Source organism: Somniosus microcephalus, chromosome 7, assembly GCF_052327205.1.
Source record: "Somniosus microcephalus isolate GS21.2 chromosome 7, FLI_Smic_1.0, whole genome shotgun sequence".
Taxonomy (NCBI): Eukaryota; Metazoa; Chordata; class Chondrichthyes; order Squaliformes; family Somniosidae; genus Somniosus; species Somniosus microcephalus.
This window is the reverse complement of record NC_140993.1, coordinates 32,432,649-32,454,582: the sequence shown is the minus strand read 5'-3', so window position 1 is coordinate 32,454,582 and position 21,934 is coordinate 32,432,649. Positions and strand designations below refer to the sequence as shown.

The 21,934-nt window shown below is 45.3% G+C and overlaps 1 protein-coding gene across 1 annotated transcript in view; it reads left to right on the top strand.

Moving 5' to 3' along the window:
• Nucleotides 1–21,934, top strand: part of LOC147114593 (twisted gastrulation protein homolog 1-like) — an 81,007-nt gene that overhangs the window by 38,680 nt on the left and 20,393 nt on the right. The window contains exon 3 of the mRNA XM_085992372.1: nucleotides 12,265–12,364. Within this exon, the coding sequence (XP_085848498.1) occupies nucleotides 12,265–12,364 (100 nt within the window). The remainder of the gene's footprint in view (nucleotides 1–12,264; nucleotides 12,365–21,934) is intronic.

The window sequence follows — 21,934 nt, the reverse complement described above, 5'->3', positions numbered from 1 at the left end:
GTAGACGCTTCTACCAGAGGACTAGGGGCAGCTCTGGTGCAGGAAGGAAAGCCGATAGCTTTCGCATCAAAGGCCTTGACGTCAGCCGAGACGAGATACGCCAACATAGAAAGAGAACTATTAGCAGTAGTGTACGGATGTGAGAAATTCCATACATACCTATATGGCAGGTGATTTACAATAGAGAGTGACCATCGTCCACTAGAACAGATCTATAAGAAGAATCTGTGCAAAGCGCCTGCAAGACTGCAAAGACTACTTCTAAGGATCCAAAGCTATGACTTCACACTTAAATATAAGCCAGGAAAGGAAATGGTGCTAGCAGATGCGTTGTCTCGATTGTCACCATATGAGAAACACGAGGTGGAGGGCCTAACAGTAAAAATCCACCAGCTAGTGCGTGTTACCCCTACAAAGCTCAGTCAAATCAGAAATGAGACTAGCAAAGATGAGTAGTTGCAACTACTCACACAACAAGTAATACAGGGGTGGCCGGAGAGAATCCAGCAGGTACAGGCGACAATTCGTCAATACTGGACGATTAAAGACGATATTGCAGTAGAAGACTGTATTCTCCTTGCTGGATCGAGGATCATCGTGCCAAAGACGATGCAGACACAACTTCTCCATCTCATACATGAAGGCCACATGGGAATGGAGAAATGCAAGCTGAGAGCCAGATCAGCTGTATACTGGATAGGCATGTACAAAAATATCGAACAGATGGTCTCTGCATGTGGTATATGCCAGAAATACAGAAATGCACAACAGAAAGAGGAGATGATACCTAGTGAAATACCGTCAAGACCATGGCACACTGTTGGGGCAGATCTCTTCATGTGCAATCAAGAATGGTATCTCATAGTGGCAGATTACTATTCCAAGTTTCCTTTTGTGAGAAGGATGAAAGACTTGAGAGCCACAACTACCACCAGGATTGCAAAGAGCTTGTTTGCTGAACAAGGAATCCCGGAAAAGGTAACCTGTGACAATGGAACCCAGTTCACATCAAGTGAATTCAAAGCTCTGGCAGAAAAGTATGGGTTCAAAATAGTAACCTCATCCCCACATTTCCATAGGGGACACGGGTTCATCGAAAGACAGGTCCAGACTGTCAAGAGAACTCTCATCAAAAGTAGTGAGATGGGGGAAGACCAAGACCTTGCCGTCCTATCACTCAGATCAACACCACTGAAAGCAGACATGAAATCACCTGCGGAATTGCTGAATGGGAGGAAGTTTAAGACTACACTACCAGCAAAAATACATCCTCCCCAGGACCAGGAGGACTTCAGACAAAAGCTGGCAGAAGCACAAATCGTAGGAAGCAAACATTACGATAAACATGCAAAGACACTACCAGAATTGCTGAATGGACAATCAGTGCATGTGCAAGACCCGGTGTTGAAAACCTGGAATCCAGCCAAGGTCATTGGAAAGGCTGATACTCCAAGATTCTACTTCGTAGAGACTGAACCTGGTAACCAATACAGGTGGAACAGACTCCATATCAGACCTTCACCTGAACTGGATAAGCAGCAGACAACATCAGCAACATTGACAACACCAGCTACCACAAGCAGTACATCACCAGAAACAAGCGCGACAAATCAAACAACCACGAGCATGCACACTCCAACTCCAAAGGCGACAACAACGAGAGCGGAACACACCAAAGCACCGCAGAGAGGAATGGTCACCACCAAATCCACAAGATGGAGGGACAACATCCAACCACCTGAGCGATATCGCGAATAAAAAAAAAACTCACGATTCTTTGTAGTTGATGATAGTTTAGATATAATATTTGTTAATTTAAATTGTTAAATTTCATGTTTTAGTTTTTTGAGAAGGAGGGATGTTACATTGTTATAGTATCACATCGTTAAATGGAACTACTTTGGTATGGAACTACTTTGGTATGGTGTAGTTATATTGCTATGTGGCACACTGTGCACGGGCAGTGCACAGTGCAGCGTCGGATATCTTGTATCACTCCGCACCATGCGGCAGCACTGTAACAAAACAAGAAATACAGCTAAGTAAAAGCACTAACTAAAATGAACTAAAAGTGTCTGTGATATATATAGTATAAGAACACAAGGAGACACAACAAGCAGTAGCAGGAGAGACCACTGAGATTGTTGGGGGGGGGGGGGGGGGGCGGGTGCTCAAATGATGTTGCCCGTGTTTCTGAGATTCTTGTCTCCTGTATACCGTTGCTGGGAGGTGATTGTACATTTCTGAGGTGCTGTACAGGAAGGATTTAAAAGTAACGCCTCTGGAACCCAGTGAGCAGCGTAACCAGCGGCCGTCAAAGGGACTGCTGCAGGCTGCTCCAAAAAAAAAAAAAAGTGGCCCTGGAGGAAGAGCAGGAGTCCACAAAACTACAGCGACACCCCCGTGCTGGCTAATTCTCATCCCTCCCCCCCCCCCCCCCCCCCCACACCCCCGATGGGCCCGGCCTGCTGACTGGCTCCATGCAGAAGCCGGCTGAATTTCTGCCTTCCAGAAACCAGCGAGCTGCAAGGGAGTGGCCCATTTAGCACCCGCAGCTCGTCTGGTTTTTTAAGTTTTTAAATGGTTGCCTGAAACCGAAAATGGTTCGGCCCTCCCGGCGGTGGCTTGGCCCAGGTGCTGCGGGCGCACCTCTGACTTTGTGCCCGTTTTAGGCCGAAGTTTCAAAAGGCCCCGCAATGCCTCTTTATTACTTCACCCAAGGCGATCTTTCACGCCATCTGACGCGACCTCTGCTTTTCTATTTAACACATTGTTGGTCACCCCATCTGTTCACTGTGACTAAAGAATCTGTCGTCTCTCCCTAACCCCCCTCCCTTTTCTCCCTCACTGCTCCATCAAGGAGCTTGATGATCTTTTTGAAGAAGGGTCTTGCACCCAAAACATTCACTTGTCTTTTCTCCTTGCAGGTGCTGATTGACTGCTGTGTTTCCAGTGGTTTAAAAAAGCATATGGGTTACTTGGGTTTATAAGCAGAGGAATAGAATACAAAAGCAAAGAGAACATGCTAGAACTTTATAAATCACTGGTTAGGCCTCAGCTGGAGTATTGGGGACAACTCTGGGCAGATGTAAAGGCCTTAGAAAGGGTAGAGAGGAGGTTTACCGGGATGTTACCAGGGATGAGGGACTTCAGTTATGCGGAGAGGTTGGGACTGTTCTCCTTGGAACAGAGAAGGTTAAGAAGCGACCAAATCGAGCTTTTCAAGATGATGAGAGGTTTTGATGGAGTAAATGGGGAAACAATATTCCCTCTGGCGCGTGGGTCAAGAACTAGAGGTCATAGATTCAACATCATTGGCAAAAAATCTAGAGGGGAGTTGAGGAGAATTTCTTTCACTGAGTTGTGGGGATCTGGAACGCTCGACCTGAAAAGGCGGTGGAAGCTGATTCCATAAATAATTTTAAAAGGGAGTCGGACGGGTACTGGAGGATGAGGAACTTGCAGGTTCTGGACAAATAGCGGGGATGTGGGACTAAGCACGCCTGCTCTTTCAAAGAGCCGGCACAGGCACGACGGGCCGAATGGCCTCCTCCTGTGCTGTAAGATTCTATGATTTCCTGTTTTTATCCCAGAGATTTGTTGGCAGTGGATTGAGGGTTATAATGTTTAATAATGCTGTTTTCTTTTTTAAGGGAGGGTAAGGAAGGAAAGTAGTGTCCACTGATAGCGATCATGCAGCAATCATGCATGGACTTCGGGTGGAGTGGGCTTGCTGGGCTGAGTGACATTTTCTTGCTTTGGATATTGTGTTCTTATGGGCGATTTTGATTGCCTTGAATTAAAGAGGGACTTTTCATTCTGAAGACTGCTTTTAGAATTCAATGCATTGCGCATAACCAACTTTAACAGGTGTTTTACTCTTTTTAAATAAAGGTGAAAACATGAAGTTTGGAAAAATGGACTGAGCAGGTTCTATACTTGGACCCAACTGCCTGGCCAGCTGGATGAGGCACGCTTTGTCTTGTTCATCCTGGTCTTGATTTCTCATGACCTCATCGGTAGACCTGCTTGGGGCATGAGACTGACTGACTGACTTTTTTTTAAGGGATTCTCATTTGCGGGTGGTGCAGAACGGGGGAGGATGCAGGCTCGAGTCCTGTTCTGCTGAATTGCTGCTCTGATCAACATCAAGTAGGGAGATACCAAGCAGAGGCTGGCGTGTCTCCATACAGATTGGAGGGAGCAAAAAATAAGGGCGATTTACTGGCTACACAGGGGAAGTGGTTTGGCAGCCAAATATTTGTCCAGAGTCTTGGCTGAACAGGTATTGGGTCAGGACAAAGACTGAACTGAGGAAATAATCAGCTGGGCTAAAAACAAAGATTCAAATGGGCTGAACATTAATGTAAGTGTTAAAACCTGCAGCAGAATTAAGAAGGTGGACACAGAACAGTTTTTGATTCTTTAGGACATGGTTATAAATGTAGGAAAGTGCAAACGAAATGCCAATTAAGATGTCTGATTTAACTCATAAACTTGTCCAATAAACACATTCAGCCAGAGCACTGAATTCTGACTTGGTGGAAGAGTTTGACAAAGGCCTTGAAGCTTTTCACAATGTTCAGCTTTGTTTAAATTCTTAAATAACAGTGTGCAGGGTTTTGTTTTTGTTTGAGGGTTGTGGGGGGGTGGGGTGTGTGGTGTATGTAACCTGTTCCACCTTAAGAGAACTTAAGCCTGGTCCACCTTAAGAAAGGTACTACTTTCTTTGGCTGCTGTATACGTAATACCGGTGGTGACCACACCGGTATATAAGCACAGTGTAATAATATTGTATTCAGTATAGTCCGACCTCCAACCAGTAAAGACCTGTTGAATTTACTCTTGTGGTCTGTGTAGTAATTCTCACTATAACACACAGACTTAACAGGGTGGGTGGGTGGGTGGAGTGGCAGAGAGGCAATGGTAATTTTAAACTTGGGTGAGGCGGTAAATTGGCGGGAGCAGATCCGTGCCCATTGCGCACCCCGCCTGATTTTTTTCCCCCCTTTTTCTTTAAAGTCAGTGTGATGGCCGGCCCATCCACTACAACCAGATTTCCACCCCGTCGAAGTTGAAAATGACCCCCATGCACCTTAAAAACTATACGCCTGCACTAAAATCGAATGAGGCACACGCATCAATTACATGACTGCAGACTGGCAAAACCTCTCGAGTGACCAAAAACAGGGCTAGAGTCATAGTCATACAGGACAGAAAGAGGCCCTTCGGCCCATCGTGTCCGCGCCGGCCATCAAGCCCCGTCTATTCTAATCCCATTTTCCAGCACTTGGTCCGTAGCCTTGTATGCTATGGCGTTTCAAGTGCTCGTCTAAATGCTTCTTGAATGTTGTGAGGGTTCCTGGCCTAGAAATTCAGTCGCGTTTGCGCCCACTTATTGGCTATAGAGTGGTTTGCGCCGGAAGGTTTTTAGCGCCCGAAATTCAGTTGGTCCCTAACATCGGCGTTAGCCGGTAGCGCTGCGCCGGCACCGATGACGTCATCGGTGTGCGCAGCGCCCCGGTTTCAATGCTATTCCGTGCCGATGGCCAAATTCAGTTGCGGCCGCAAACAGCGTTTGAAAAACGATGCCTTGCAGCTCCGAGAGGCCGGTGCATAAAGGTGGAGGGGCGGCCGGCCGCTTTCCCGGCGGCCGCCTGGCCGCACCTCCCTCCCCGGACTCCTGCACCACCCCCCCGCGGCATTGGTGTCTGACTCCCGCGAGCCCGGCACTTCTCCGTGGTGCCGGGCTCATTTGCCGGGGGAATCCAGCGGCGATCTCACTGCTGCAGGCAGCTCCTCCTTAAGAGAAGGAGGAGGCCTGCAGTACCCCAGCCTGCTGCACCGCATCGGGTGCCGCAGCGGCAGCTGGACGCCTGAAACTGACTTTCATCGCCCCAAACGAGGCGGCCAAACCCTGCAATAGCGCCCGCCTCCGTCTTGGGGCGCCCAACTGAATTTCAGGCGGGCGCTACGGGAATCCGGGCGAGCGCAAAATTTCGGGCACTAAAGACCTGGCGCGGCGATACCGAATTTTTAGCCCCCTGTCTCTACCACCTACAGGAAACTCTTTATTATCCGGCACCAATGGGACCGGCGTGGTGCCGGTTTATCAAAAAGTCCGGATTACAGAGAGTTACAGTTAAAAGGTACGAGAGCTCCGTACACAGCAACAAATCCAGGCTTCCCTGTTGCTTAGCAACATGTGCAGGAACTCCAGCCACAGACCAAGCATCCCTGTTGCTTAGCAACAAGTGCACGAACCCCAGTTACACAGCCACAGATCCAGGAACTGCCACTAATATGAAGTAAAACTTACCTGAAACTACTCCTGAATTTTGCCGGTTAACCGAGATTTCCGGTTATTTAGGTGCCAGTTAAAAGAGAGTTTCCTGTACTTCAATCACAAAATCATCTTCTGTATACAGTGCTCGTGCATTTCGTACTGTGTTGTGTTCAATCCACTTGCATAGGGCTGTCGGCCTCAGTCATAAATATTCTGGCACATAAAGTGCCTCCCACATTCCCTGTAGTCATTATCGCACAGAGCAGCAAGCTCTGTCGACTTATCCTGCTGCATTCCTCGAGGCGGAGATACAACTCACGCACCGCCTCTTCGCAGGGTGCATTGTGATTAAAAAGCACAAGCTCGGCGCGTCAGTGCGTGCCAGTGCACATCTGGTTAAGGGCTGCTGGAACACTTTCTCCAGGAAATGTTAGCCAATTATTTTATTATTTTTCTTTCTCCCCCCTCCCCTCCCCCTCCCACTTCTTAACCCCCTTCTCTATAAATCTGACAGTCGGTTGCCATTAGAAACTTTTGGTATATTCTGAAATCCTTGGGAGTGAAAGGTTAATTAAAAACACTGCTCTGGGCAGAACGCAGAGTGTGTTGTAAAGCTCTGTTTTCAGTTACCCAAATCTGGAGTATGCATTTATTATTATTTTTTTTCCCTTCTCCTCCGCCCCAATGCCTTCCTCTCCTGAAGCCTTTGACTCTCGCTAGACTACGGTTCCACAGGTGATGGCCGCCCTCCAGTACCTCGCCCGAGTAGCCATTTGCACTCATGAACCTGGGCGCTGATGTTCGAAGGCTATTTGACTATGGAGGCCGTTCATGACAGTCAATAAACAATCATGTTTTTGCCCGACAGCGGCACACACACATTCCACCAGGAGGCGCTGCATAGTAATCAGGAGCGGGAACCTTGTTTTTTTTTATATACCCCAATCTAGGGGTGATGTGGCACAAATAACATGCTTCAAACCTCTCGACTGGTTTCCATCCTGTTGTCAATTTAGATTGAGTGTTTAAAGGGGCATTATCTGGCTTCTTGGCATATTTAATTCTTTAAAGCTGCTTTGCTCTGCAGTGGTTTATTAATCTATTCCAGCAATGCTTATCGCCAAACAAAAAATTGCTGGGGAAAATTGTTGCCCATTAGACGTGGAACCATAAATATTTGACTTGGGAAAGCTAGACTTCTGTCAATTGTGGTCATAATGATAATAGGCCATATTCAAGGAAAAGTAATTGGAAAATATCTGCAAAAACACTGAGATACATCGCAGTTTCTGAAATGTATATGTTGGATGTACAATTTCCCCACAATCTGCTGCTGATTCCTTTAACAAATCTGCAGTACGATTCAAACTATGTTCATAGACCAGTCGATCTCTGCTCTTGTGGTTTCTAATGTCTCCCGAGCACCTTGATTAGATTATAGACTTGGACTGATTCTCTGCTCTTCATTTATTCTGTAAGTGAAGCCCCCTGCAGATTAAATAAATTAACAATAAGATACATTCCATCTTATAGTGACATTTTGTTTTAAAAAGACATTGAACCATGAAAACAGGACAAAAGTTTTAACAAATTGCTTATTCAGCAAAAGCTGTTTAGAAAGGGGAAAAAGCTTGTGTGTGTGTGTGTGTGTGTGTATACACAAGCTTTTTCCCCTTTTCTATCTATATATATATATTTATTGCATTTGTGTTCTCAGAACATTTAAAAATGCTTCACAGCCAGTTAATCATTTTTGAAGTGCCGTCACTGTTTTGCCTGCAATCATGGCGACCAATTCGCAAACAGCAAGGTCTTACAAACAGCAACAAGGGGAATGACCAGTCAGGTTCCTCGACACTGGGAGAATTCCCTGCTCCTCTTCAAATAGAGCCATGGGCTGAATAGGCAGGTGTTGCCTCATCTTAATGTCCCATCTCAAAGATGGCACCTCTGGCAACGCAGCAGTCCCTCACCACTGCACTTGAATTGATCAGCCTTCGATTATATGCTCAAATTCTAAAGTGGTCTTGAACTCTGTCTCGTGCGAGTGTGGTTAGGGCATAGCAGCTTAAGCTGAAGAAAACTGTGTGAAGCAATAAGAACAGTGGGGAAATGAAATGCCTCCTTAAAACTGGTTGGTTGGTAAAGGAGGAGTGTGACTGAGTTGTGCATCTGGAAGTTCTCAATTTTAATTTCTGACCTGTGCTGTGTCAGCTGATCCGAGTGGGGTGCTAGTATTGGCTTTAGTTCCCCCTGGGGTTGGATGGGCCAAATCACCCAGGATTCCTGCTCCTGATTTGTTTTTAAGTGACCCCCCACCCCCTTGCTGGAACATACACATACGTCTACTTTGAGTCATAGTTATAACGGCACAGAAGGAGGCCATTCGGCCCATTGAGTCCATGCCAGCTCTCTATAGAGCAATCCAGTCAGTCCCATTCCCCCGCTCTATCCCCATAGCCCTGCAAGTCTATTTCCCTCAAGTGCCTATCCAGTCTCCCCTTGAAAACATTGAGTGTCTCCGCTTCCACCACTTCCATCGGCAGCGAGTTCCAGGTCCTCGCCACTCACTGTATAAAAAAGTTTTTCCTCACATCCCCCCTGTATCTCTTGCCCAAAACCTTAAATCTGTGTCCCTTAGTCCTTGTACCATTAACTAGTGCGAACAGCCTTTCCCCGTCTAGCCTATCCAAACCCGTCATAATCTTGTACACCTCTATCAAATCACCCCCTCAACCTCCTTTGTTCTAATGAAAACAAATCCAGCTTCTCCAACCTGTCCTTGTAGCTAAGATCCCCCATCCCCGGAACCATTCTGATAAATCTCCTCTGCACCCTCTCAAGTGCCTTCACATCCTTCCTAAAGTGTGGTGACCAGAACTGGATGCAATACTCCAGTTGTGGCCTAACCAGTGCTTGGAAAAAGGTTCAGCATAACTTCTCTACTTTTGTACTCAATACCTCTATTTATGAAGCCCAAGATCCCATATGCTTTGCTAACCACTCTCTCAATATGTCCCACCACCTTCAGGGACCTATGCACATTAACTCCCAGGTCCCTCTGTCCCTGCACACTCTTTAAAACTGTGCCATTAAGTGTATATTGCCTCTCCCTGTTCCTTCTGCCAAAATGCATCACCTCACACTTCTCTGTATTAAATTCAATCTGCCACTTGTCTGACCATTCTGCTAGTCTTTCTATGTCCTGTTGCAGTCGATTGATATCATCCTCACTGTTTGCCACACCCCAAGTTTAGAAATTCTACTCTGTATTCCAATATCCAGGTAATTTTTTTATATATATATCAATAAAGCAGTGGCCCCAGCACTTACTTTTGGGGAACACCACTGTCTACCATCCTCCAGTCTGAAAAACAGCCATTTACCACAACTCGCTGTTTTCTGTCCTTAAGCCAATTCCTTATCCAAGCTGCCACTGACCCACCTATTCCATGAGCCTCAGTTTTGTTAACCAGCCTTCTATGTGGTACTTTGTCAAACGCCTTCCAAAAATCCATGTAGACAACATCCATTGCATTCCCTTCATCAATCCTCTGTTACTTCATCAAAAAATTCAATTAGATTAGTCAAACACGATCTTCGTTTTACAAATCCATGTTGACGCTCCTTAATTAGCTTAAACCTCTCCAAATGCCCGTTTAATTTTTTCCTTGATTATTGTTTCTAAAACTTTACCCACCACTGATGTTGAACTGACCGGCCTGTAATTACTAGGATTGTCCTTGCACCCTTTCTTGAACAATGGTGTCACATTTGCCACTTTCCAATCCTCAGGCACCACCCCCGCATCTAGGGAAGATTGGAAAATTATGGCAAGTCCTTCTGCTATCTCATTCCCCAATTCCCTTAGCAACCTGGGATGCAAGCCAGGATTGTGTTTACGTGCTCCCACCATGGTTGAACAGCCACTTAGCGAGGTAATGGAGGACAACTGGAATCCACGGAGCTGCACCCGCATCAGGAGTCGGTTGCTTCAGGAAAGGAGGAGGGGAAAAAAATTGGCAAAAAATAAACGACGTGGGGAAATTTTCGGTTGGCGCCTCATATTTAAATTTTGCCAGCACACTGCGGGTGTCAAATGGCTGCTCGTTAACCCTTTTTTTTGCCTTCCCCAAGCTGTATTACTAGTGATTGAGGCAGTGGTGTACACAGAGGCAGCATGAGGGAAAGAGCTTTACGCAGCGAGTTGTTGTGATCTGGAACACGCTGCCTGAAAGGCTGGTGGAAGGAGATTAAATAGTAACTTTCAAAAGGGAATTGGAGAAATACTTGACGTGGAAACATTTGCAGGGCTTTGAGGAAAGAACAGGGACTAATTGGATAGCTCTTACAAAGCACAGGCACGATGGGCCGAATGGCCGCCTTCTGTGGTGTATCATTCTATAACATTGCACCATTTAGGGGTAGGGGGAGCTTATGAGTCATAGAATCGACAGGAGGAGGCCATTCGGCCCATTGTGCCCGTGTCAGCTCTTTGAAAGAGCTAATTAGTCCCACACCCCAGCTTTTCCCCGTAACCCTGCAAATTAGTCCTCTTGAAGTGCGTGTCCAGTTGCCTTTTAAAAGTTCCAGTGGAATCTGCTTCCCCCAGCTTCCAGGCAGTGCGTTCCAGATCTTAATGTCACTCTGGGTGGGGGGGGCGGGGGTGGAAAAATGTCCTAATTTTCCCTCTAGTTCTTTTGCCAATTATTTGAAATCTATTTTGGGCATGATGGGCACAGTGATCCTTTTTTGTATGCTCGTTGCAATCCAGCGAGGACTCTTTGGAACTATTGTGCATGAATGTGGGTCGAGGACAAAGTTGAATTCCTTCATCATCCTACCGTTTAAATAGTCTGCCAACAAAATCGTGGTTCACCCTTGGAGAATGGCTGCTTGGGTAAGAAGGGTTGCAGTTGGCTACGCGACTGGGTCCCATTAAGAGGCATTCATTGCTTTTAGGGGCAGGTGTGATGCAATAATAACGACTCGCGTTTATATAAAATGTCCCACAGCACTTCACAGAGGCACGAGTCAGATTTTAAAAATGGAGGCGGACGCGAGCCAAAGAGGGAGATATTCCGAGCAGTGAACAAAAGTGTGGTTAATGAGACAGGATCTTAATTTCTTTACATTTTAACAAGTGGTGTGGCTGATTCCTATAATCTTTTGCAATTGTAAATATCAAGAGCAGCTTAAAAACTAGCTGATCTTCCAGGCGATAGTCTGAGGTCTGGAGCACAGTTATCTTGTTTAGCTGCTCACCTAACTTGTCCCTTTTTTAAGGCCACTGCTCAGGTACCCCATGTAGGGAAGTGGTCAGAATAGAAACATAGAAGATAGGAGCAGGAGATTCGGCCCCTCGAGCCTGCTATGCCATTCAATGAGATCATGGCTGATCATCCAAACTCAGTACCCTGTCCCCACTGAGGCCAATTTCAGGTTAATTACCGTTGGCGAGGTTAGTTTGCAGATAGCCAAGTGTTTGCAAGTTTCCAGCTCCATGCCAATCTGCCGAAATCCCTCCCCGACCGAACTGAATCTGTAATTGACCTCCGGATGGAATCATCGACTCATAGAATAGTACAGCACAGAAGGAGGCCATTCGGCCCATCGAGTCTGCACCAGCTCTTTCGAAGAGCAATCCAATTAGTCCCACTCCCCCGCTCTTTCCCCATATCCCTGCAATTTTTTCTCCTTCAAGTATTTATCCAATTCCCTTTTGAAGGCTACTATTGAATCTGTATCCACCACCGTATCAGGCAGTGCATTCCAAATCCTAACCACTCGTTGCGTAAAAAAGTTTTTCCTCATGTCGCCTCTGGTTCTTTTGCCAATCTCCTTTTTTTCCTTTGCTGTACTTTTGACACTGAAGCATAATGTTTGAATTACAGATGCTCCCAAAACTTTTAAAGAGTTAGATTTAATAGCTTCTTGTATACTCAGCTGTGCTAATCACGCAATTTTTTTCTTTGCAGGAGCTGTGCCAATGTCGCCCTATAGACGGGAACTGTTCGTGTTGCAAGGAATGCATGCTTTGCTTGGGTACTCTGTGGGATGAGTGCTGCGACTGTGTGGGTGAGTTGCCTCTTTCTTCCCTTGGGTAACTCTTCGATTAATCTTTGAAGCTATGCTTGTTGAACTGGAATTGTAAAAGAATAAGAAACATACAATGTACTATTATCTGGGCCATGTTGATATTGCAATAATTGCAGCTTGTTTAAATTTCTTTTGGCATTCTCTGCACTGGACTTAAAATCTCCTTACTAAGTATATAACTTTAGTTTGCCCAGCATGATGTCTTGGTGACACGTACTCCACTATCAATCTCGAGAAGCAATGCTGGACTTAACTGCTGCATTATTGAACTACATTTTACTCAAAATATAGATGTTTAAAAGTACATGAAACCATTCTGTTTTTAATTGAAATTTCAAGAGCTAACATTCAGATACATTAAGCCATTGTACCTTTTGTTCTGTATTTGAGGGAGAAGCATATTGGGTTGCATGTGGAGACACTGGGTGCACCTTTAGGGGTTGAGCAAACTATTGTGAGTTCTATCCCAATATCAGCTCTGTGGATTAACATTTCTCGGTATTGGATAGGATAAACATTTCTTTGACTATATTTCTTCAGTTCTCACTTATTTTTCTCATTATTAAATTGTCTTTGAAAGTTACAAATCCTTGATATTTTGGGCAGAAGGTAACAATCCAGGCACAAGATCTTTAATCTGGTCTGCAAGGAATTTAAATCTGTTGACTATATTACTGTTTGAGGTAATTAGCCCAACTATTTAAGCTGCATGAAACCACAGTCAACTGAGCGTTTCCTGTTGGCTTTAATGAGTTCAATAAGTTTGTTTTAGTCTTTACTGTATGTGCACTTAAATTGTATCCCAAGAACCAGTTCGCTAGTTAATCCCTAATTTAACATGCCTTTTGTGAGTTCCATTGGTGCTCTTTCAGGAGTAACTGCTTCCTTTAATGGACCAGCATCCTCCCCAAAAGAACCTTATAAAATACCTTAACCTAGTTATAAAATGAGGCCAGTAAGACATTTACAAAGCAACACGATCGTAATCAGAACGCAGATCATGTCTGGTCTTACAAATTAATTTTTAATTTTTAAAAATTCTCCCCACCTCTCCTGAAGATGCCGGGTGCCAAGCGCTCACCTCCAGTACCAATGATTTATGTAACCATTTTTCATGTATGAGTCTAAACAGGCTATTCAACCGTGATGTACGTCACAGCTGCGACTCTTCTTCCCTCTGCCTGATGTCTAGGCATGCATTTTCCAGCAAAAGTTATCAGTTAATACTCTGGAGTTAGAGTCCCAACCCCTCTCCTCCTCCCTAGCCCAGGACGCTGAGGTCAATTTAATTTAAATTCATTCTTGGGATGTGGGCATCGCTAGCAACATGGGTATTTATTGCCCATCCCTACTTGCCCTTGACATGGTGGTGGTGAGCCGCCGCCTTGAACCACTCCAGTCTATGCGGTGAAGGTATTCCCACAATGCTGATGAATAGGGAGTTCCAGGATTTTGATCCAGCGACAGTGAAAGAACGGCGATATAAGTCTGGATGGTGTATGACTTGGACGGAAACTGGAATGGTTTTTCCATGCGCCTGCTGCTCTTTGTCCTTCTAGGGTGGTGGCGGTTGTGGGTTTGGGAGGTGCTGCCAAAGATGCCTTGGCGAGTTGCTGCATTGAATCCTGTAGCTAGTACACACTGCAACCACAGTACACCTATGATGAAGGAAGTGAGTGGTTAAGCCAGTGGATGGGATGCTGATCAAGTGAATTGCTTTGTCCTGGATAGCGTCGAGTTGCTTGAGTGTTGTTGGAGCTGCATCCATCCAGGCAAGTGCAGAGTATTCCATTACACTCCTGACTTGTGCCGTGCAAATGAGCTGCTGTACTAGCCACAACATTTATGTGGCTGGTTCAGTTCAGTTTCTGGTAAATGGTGACCCCCCAGGGCATTGATGATGGGGGGGACTCGGTGATAGAATGCCATTGAATGTCAAGGGGAGATAGTTAGATTCTCTTTCCTACATTACAACAGTGACTACACTTCAAAAAGTACTTAATTGGCTGTAAAGCGCTTTGAGACGTCCGGTGGTCGTGAAAGGCACTATATAAATGCAAGTCTTTCTTGTTGGAGATGGTCATTGCCTGGTACTTGTGTGGCGCAAATGTTTCTTGACACTTATCAGCCCAAGCCGAGATGTTGTCCAGGTCATGCTGCATGCAGGCATGGACTACTTTATTATCTGAGGAATTGCAAATGGAACTGAACACTGTGTAATCATCAGCGAACAGCCCCACTTCTGACCTTATGATGAAGGGAGGTCATTGATGGAGCAGTTGAAGATAGTTGGGTCTAGGAGGCTGTCCCGAGGAACTCTTGCAGTGATGTCCTGTGGCTGAGATGATTGACCTCCAACGATCACTGCCATCTTCCTTTGTGCCAAGTATTACTCCAGCCACTGGAGAGTTTTTCCCTTAATCCCCATTGACTTCAGTTTTACTAGGGCTTTTTGATGCCACACTTGGTCAAATGCTGCCTTGATGTCAAGGGCAGTCACTCTCCTCTTGCTTCTGGAATTTAGTGCTGTCCATTTGGAACAAGGCTACAATGAGGTCTGGAGCCGAAATGGTTCTGGCAGGACCCAACTGAGCATCGGCGAACAAGCGCCGCTTTACAACACTGTTGACAACTTCTTCCGTCACTTTTCTGATGATTGGGAGTAAGCTGATGTCATATGAAGTGAATTGAATTGGCTGAAGACTGGCATTTGTAATTTTGGGGACCTTGAGGAGGCCGAGAAAGATCATCCACTTGGCAACTCTGGCTGAAGGTGGTTGCGAACACTTCAGCCTTGTCTTTTGCACTCGCATGCTGAGCTCCGCCATTATTGAGGATGGGGACGTTCATGGCGCCTCTTCCTCACGTTAGTTGCTTAATTGTCCACCACCATTTACGTCTGGATGTGGCAGGACTGCAGAACTTTGACCTGATCCATTGGTTGTGGGATCATTTAACTCCATCTATAGCATGTTGCTTTTTGTGTAACGTCTTGCTGCCGCCTGGTTAATATCAATCAACTCCGCACAAACCAGGGATTAAACTTGGGGTTTTCTGGTCTGTATAGCTCATTTACTTATTGGACGATGCACACTTACTAGCTGAGCCATTGGAGAAGCTACGTGATGTAATAAAACTCACTACACACTTGGTTTGAGCATAAAGCAAGGCTTTAATCAACTTGTTTCAGAACATGGAGGTCTAGTTGTACTTCACTAGTTCCTTGTCTTACAAAATGTCCCTGGAAAGCTGGGCCCACGCCCGAGTATTTATGCTCCTTGGACGGCGCCATCAGCTGGCCGTCCAGCGTTATTTCATGAGTAGTTTCTTGATGATGAGATTTATAACATTACGTGTTTAATCTCCTTTTCTTCCCATTTTGCTGATCTTCTCTACTCTCGTAAAGGCAGTGACTTCTTGCTGGAATATGGTTCTGTTAGTGCTGGCACCTTACTCAGATGTTAGCCTGAACAGTGAGTATCAGCAGGCTATTCAACCAAATCAGGACATCACAACCAGCCTGTTGTGTGCACATATGCATAAAAGAAGGGGGGTCACTGGATAGTGGTCAGGAGTGGGATTGCACGCTGGGATATGGGCCATAGAAGCTTGTGCTGTAGCATATCTATTGCAGCATAATCACTTCCACAATGTCCAATATGTCGGCGAGGTAGCTGAGTATTTCAACCACACTGTCTCCGGAGATGAGCTGGAAAATTCTCAAATTAGGTGATGGTGACCTCTGGCTAGCTGGCTGTTTATGAAGAATTGCTAATCTTTCCAGGCCTTTAAGAAAGCACTAAGCTGAAATAATTCAGATTCTCACTGGGGGGAAAAAAGGAAAATCAGAATGGCGTATTGCCCACAACCACTGATATCCTAGCAACCAGTTCAAGGATCCTGATGTCTACGGTACTGCATGTACAATTTTGCAATATGGGTTCAGGCTGTTCCTGTGTCTGCCATATTTTATGTTAATTTAGTCTGTTTTTCCCTTCCAACCTTATGCCCCACTCCAGCTCATTATCTAGGCTGACACTTGAATGCAATACTGAGGCCGTGCTGCTGTCTTTTTGGATGAGATGTTAAACCGAGGTCCCGTCTACCTGTTCAGGTGGATTTGAAAGATCCCATGGCACTATTTGAAGAAGAGCAGGGAGTTTTCTCTGTGACTTAACTTTTATCCTTCAACCAACTACCTCCCAAATACGTGACCTCTATCACCTAGAAGGTCAAGGGCAGCAGGCACATGGGAACACCACCACCTGCAAGTTCCCCTCCAAGTCACACACCATCCTGACTTGGAAATATAATCGCCGATCCTTCATCGTCGCTGGGTCAAAATCCTGGAACTCCCTCCCTAACAGCACTGTGGGAGTACCTTCACCACACGAACTGCAGCGGTTCAAGGAGGCAGCTCACCACCACCTTCTCAAGGGCAATTAGGGATGGGCAATAAATTCTGGCCTTGCCAGTGATGCCCACATCCCAGGAATGAATATAAAGAAAAACAAACCACCAAAAACACATTCACTGGTTATTTATCTCATTGCTGTTTGTGAGACCTTGATGAGTATAAACTGGTCGCTGCATTTGCCTCCAAAACAACAGAAACTACACTTCAAAATAATTCAAAATATAGACAGGCTAAGTGAGTGGGCAAGAAATGGCAAATGGAATATAATGTGGAGAAATGTGAAATTATCCACTTTGGTGGGAGGGATAGAAATGCAGAGTATTTTTTAAATGGTGTGGAGATGCCGGTGTTGGACTGGGGTGGACAAATGTAAGAAGTCACACAACACCAGGTTATAGTCCGACAGTTTTATTTGAAATTACAAGCTTTCGGAGCGCTGCTCCTTCGTCAGGTGAAGTCTTCACCTGACGAAGGAGCAGCGCTCCGAAAGCTTGTGATTTCAAATAAAACTGTTGGACTATAACCTGGTGTTGTGTGACTTCTTACATTTTTTAAATGGTGAGAGATTGGGAAATGTTGGTGTTCAGAGGGACCTGGGTGTCCTTGTACACAAGTTGCTGAAAGTTAACATGCAGGTACAGAAAGCAAATGGTATGTTGTCCTTTATTACAAGAGGGTTTGAGTATAAGAGTAAAGATGTCTTGCTGCAATTATATAGGGCCCTGGTGAGACCACACCTGGAGTATTGTGTACAGTTTTGGTCTCCTTACCTAAAGAAAGGATATACTTGCCATAGAGGGAGTGCAACAAAGGTTCACCAGACTGGTTCCTGGGATGGGGGGATTGAGTAGACTAGGGGCCTATATTCTCTAGAGTTTAGAAGAATGAGAGGTGATCTCATTGAAACTTACAAAATTCTTACAGGGTAGGTGCAGGGAGGATGTTTCCCCTGGCTGGGGAGTCTAGAATCAGGGGTCACAGTCTCAGAATAAGGGGTCGGCCATTTAGGGCAGAGATGAGGAGAAATTTCTTCACACAGAGGGTGGTGAATCTTTGGAATTCTCTACCCCAGAGGGCTGTGGCGGCTCCGTCGTTGAGTATATTCAAGACTGAGATCGATAGATTTTTGAATATTAAGGGAATCAAGGGATATGGGGATAGTGCAGGAAAGTGGAGATGAAGTAAAAGATCAGCTATGATCTTATTGAATGGCGGAGCAGGCTCGAGGGGCCAAATGGCCTACTCCTGCTCCTATTTCTTATGTTCTTATTCATTGGCTGTGAAGCATTTGGAATGTTTTGAGGATGTGTAAGGTGCTATATAAATGCAATTTTGTTCATTCTTTTCTAATGTACACTTTTTTTCCTTCAAACCCTTTTTCCTGAAAGTGATTACTCATGCTGGCGGTATAGTTCTGTGGTTGGTGTCGGTGGCCTCCTGATAGCTCACCCAAGTGCCAATTCACCACATGAGCTTGGAGAGTGAATGAGCTAATCAACAATTGGGGCCTTTGCAGCAGTCAAACCCTTGTCCTTGCTGATGTCGCGACACAACACACTTTCAGCAGAGGCCATTGGCTAAGATGAACCGCGTGATCTCGAGCCTGGGGATGCTGCGTTACCTGAGACTATCGAACTCGGCATAGAACAGAGATTGGACCTTTCTGGTCTGTCAGCCATCATAGAAACATAGAAGATAGGAGCAGGAGTAAACCATTCGGCCCTTCAAGCCTGCTCTGCTATTCAATGAGATCATGGCTGATCATCCAAATTCAGTACCCTGTCCCTGCCTTCTCCCCATATCCCTTGATCCCTTTAGCCTTAAGAAATATATCCAACTCTTTCTTGAATATATTTAATGAACTGGCCTCCACTGCCTTCTGTGGTAGAGAATTCCACAGGTTCACCACTCTCTGGGTGAAGAAATTCCTCCTCATTTCAGTCCTAAATGTCCTACCCCTTATCCTTAGACTATGACCCCTGGTTCTGGACTCCCCGACCATCGGGAACATCCTTCCAGCATCTAGTCGGTCCAGGTCTGACAGAATTTTATAGGTTTCGATGAGATCCCCTCTCAATCTTCTAAACTCCAGTGAGTATAAGCCCAATCGACACAATCTCTCCTCATACGTCATTCCTGCCATCCCAGGTATCAGCCTGGTGAATCTTCGCTGCACTCCTTCCATGGCAAGAACGTCCTTCCTCAGATAAGGCGACCAAAACTGCACACAATACTCAAGATGTGGTCTCACCAAGGCCCTGTACAACTGTAGCAAGACATCCTTGTTTCTGTACTCGAACCCTCTTGCTACGAAGGCCAACATACCATTTGCCTTCTTAACCGCCTGCTGCACCTGCATGCTTACCTTCAGCGACTGGTGCACAAGAACACCCAGGGTCTCTTTGCACTTCCCCTTCTCCCAATCTATTGCCATTCAAATAATAATCTGCCTTCCTGTTTTTGCCACCAAAGTGGATAACCTCACATTTATCCACATTATAGTGCATTTGCCATGTTTCTGCCCAATCAGCCAACCTGTCCAAATCATACTGGAGTTTCACGACATCCTCCTCACAGCTTACCCTCCCACCCAGCTTTGTGTCGTCTGCAAATTTGGAGATATTGCATCCAATTCCCTCGTCCAGATCATTAATATATATTGTGAACAACTGGGGTCCTAGGACTGATCCTTGTGGTACCCCACTAGTCACTGCCTGCCACTCGGAAAACGACCCGTTTATTCCAACTCTTTGCTTTCTGTCCGCCAACCAGTTCTCTATCCAAGTCAATACCTTGCCCCCAATCCCATGTGCCTTAATTTTGCACGCTAATCTCTTATGCGGGACCTTATCAAAAGCCTTCTGAAAGTCCAAATACACCACATCCACTGGTTCTCCCTTATCTATTTTACCAGTTACATCCTCAAAAAATTCCAGTAGATTAGTCAAGCATGATTTACCTTTTGTAAATCCATGTTGACTTTGTCTGATCCTGTCACTACTTTCCAAGTGCTCTGCTATTACATCTTTTATAATGGACTCTTGCATTTTCCCCACTACCGCTGTCAGGCTTACCGGTCTATAATTCCCCGCTTTTTCTCTGCCACCTTTTTTGAATAGTGGGATAACATTAGCTACCCTCCAATCCATGGGTACTGTTCCAGAGTCTATCGAGTTCTGGAAGATGACCAGCAATGCATCTACTATTTCTAGGGCCACTTCCTTAAGTACCCTGGGATGCAAATTATCAGGCCCTGGGGATTTATCGGCCTTCAGTCCCATCAATTTTCCTAACACCATTTCCCTACAAATACTGATTTCTTTCAGTTCCACCCTTTCATCAGACCCTATATTCCCTGGTATTTCTGGGAGGTTATTTGTGTCCTCCTTTGTGACGACAGAACCAAAATATGTATTTAGTTGGTCTGCCATTTCTTTGTTCCCCATTATAAATTCCCCTGATTCTGACTGCAAGGGACCTATGCTTGACTTCACCAATCTTTTTCTCTTCACATATCTATAAAAGCTTTTACAGTCAGTTTTTATGTTCCCTGAAAGCTTACTCTCATATTCTGTTTTCCCTTTCTTAATTAATCCCTTTGTCCTCCTTTGTTGCATCCTAAACTGCTCCCAATCCTCAGGATTATTGCTTTTTCTGGCCAATTTGTATGTCCTCTCCTTGGGAAATTAGGGATAGCATAAGATCCTTGTTAGCCACGGTTGAGTCACCTTTTTTGTTTTATTTTTATGCCAAACTGGGATGAACAACTTCTGTAGTTCATCCATTGGGTCTTTGAATGTTTGCCATTGCCTATCCACTGTCAACCCTTTGAGTGCCATTCCCCAATCAATCCTACCCAACTCGCTCCTCAGACCATCGTAGTTTCCTTTTATTTAAATTGAGGACCCTAGTTTCTGAGTCAACTACTTCATTCGCCATCTTAATGAAGAATTTGATCATATTATGATCGCTCCGACCCAAGGGGCCTCGTACAACAAGATTGCTAATTAATCCTTTCTCGTTACCTAATACCCAGTCTAAGATGGCCTGATCTCTGGTTGGTTCCTCGACATATTGGTCTAGGAAACCATCCCGTAAACACTCCAGGAATTCCTCCTCCACAGTATTGTTACTAATTTGCTTAGCCCAATCTATATGTAGATTAAAGTCACCCATGATGACTGCTGTGCCCTTATTGCACGCTTCTTTAATTTCCCTTTTAATGCCATCCCCAACCTCCGCCTTACTGTTTGGAGGTCTATAAACCACTCCCACTAATGTGTTTTTCCCCTTAGTATTTCTCAATTCTACCCATACAGATTCCACATCATCAGAGCTAATATCCTTCATTACAATTGTGTTAATCCCTTCTTTAACCAGTAATGCTACCCCCCCTCCCTTTCCTTTTTGCCTATCTTTCCTGAATATCGAATACCCCTGGATGTTGAGTTCCCAGTCTTGGCCATCCTTGAGCCACGTTTCCGTAATCCCAACCAAATCATATTCGTTTACCTCTATTTGCGCAGCCAATTCATCCACCTTATTACAAATGCTCCTCGCATTAAGACACAAAGCCTTCAGGCTTGTTTTTTTAACACTCTTAGACCTATTAGAATTATTATTTACTGTGGCCATGTTTGATTTAAACCGTTGATTTCTCTGACTGCCACTTTTGTTTTTGTTTTTCCCCTTGCTATCTTTTGCTTTTATCCTTGTTTCCCTTTCCTCTGTCTCCCTGCTCAGGTTCCCAACCCCCTGCCATTTTAGTTTAAACCCTCCCCCACAGCACTAGCAAACACTCCCCCTAGGACATCGGTTCCAGCCCTGCCCAGGTGCAAACCATCCGGTTTGAACTGGTCCCACCTCCCCCAGAACCGGTTCCAATGCCCCAGGAACTTGAATCTCTCCCCCTGGCACCATTCCTCTAGCCACGTATTCATCTGAAGTATCCTTCTATTTCTACTCTGACTAACACGTGGCACTGGTAGCAATCCTGAGATTACTACCTTTTGAGGTCCTGTTTTTCAATTTACCTCCTAACTCCCTATATTCTGCTTTTAGGACCTCCTCCTGCTTTTTACCTATATCGTTGGTGCCTATATGCACCACGACAACTGGCTGTTCACCCTCCC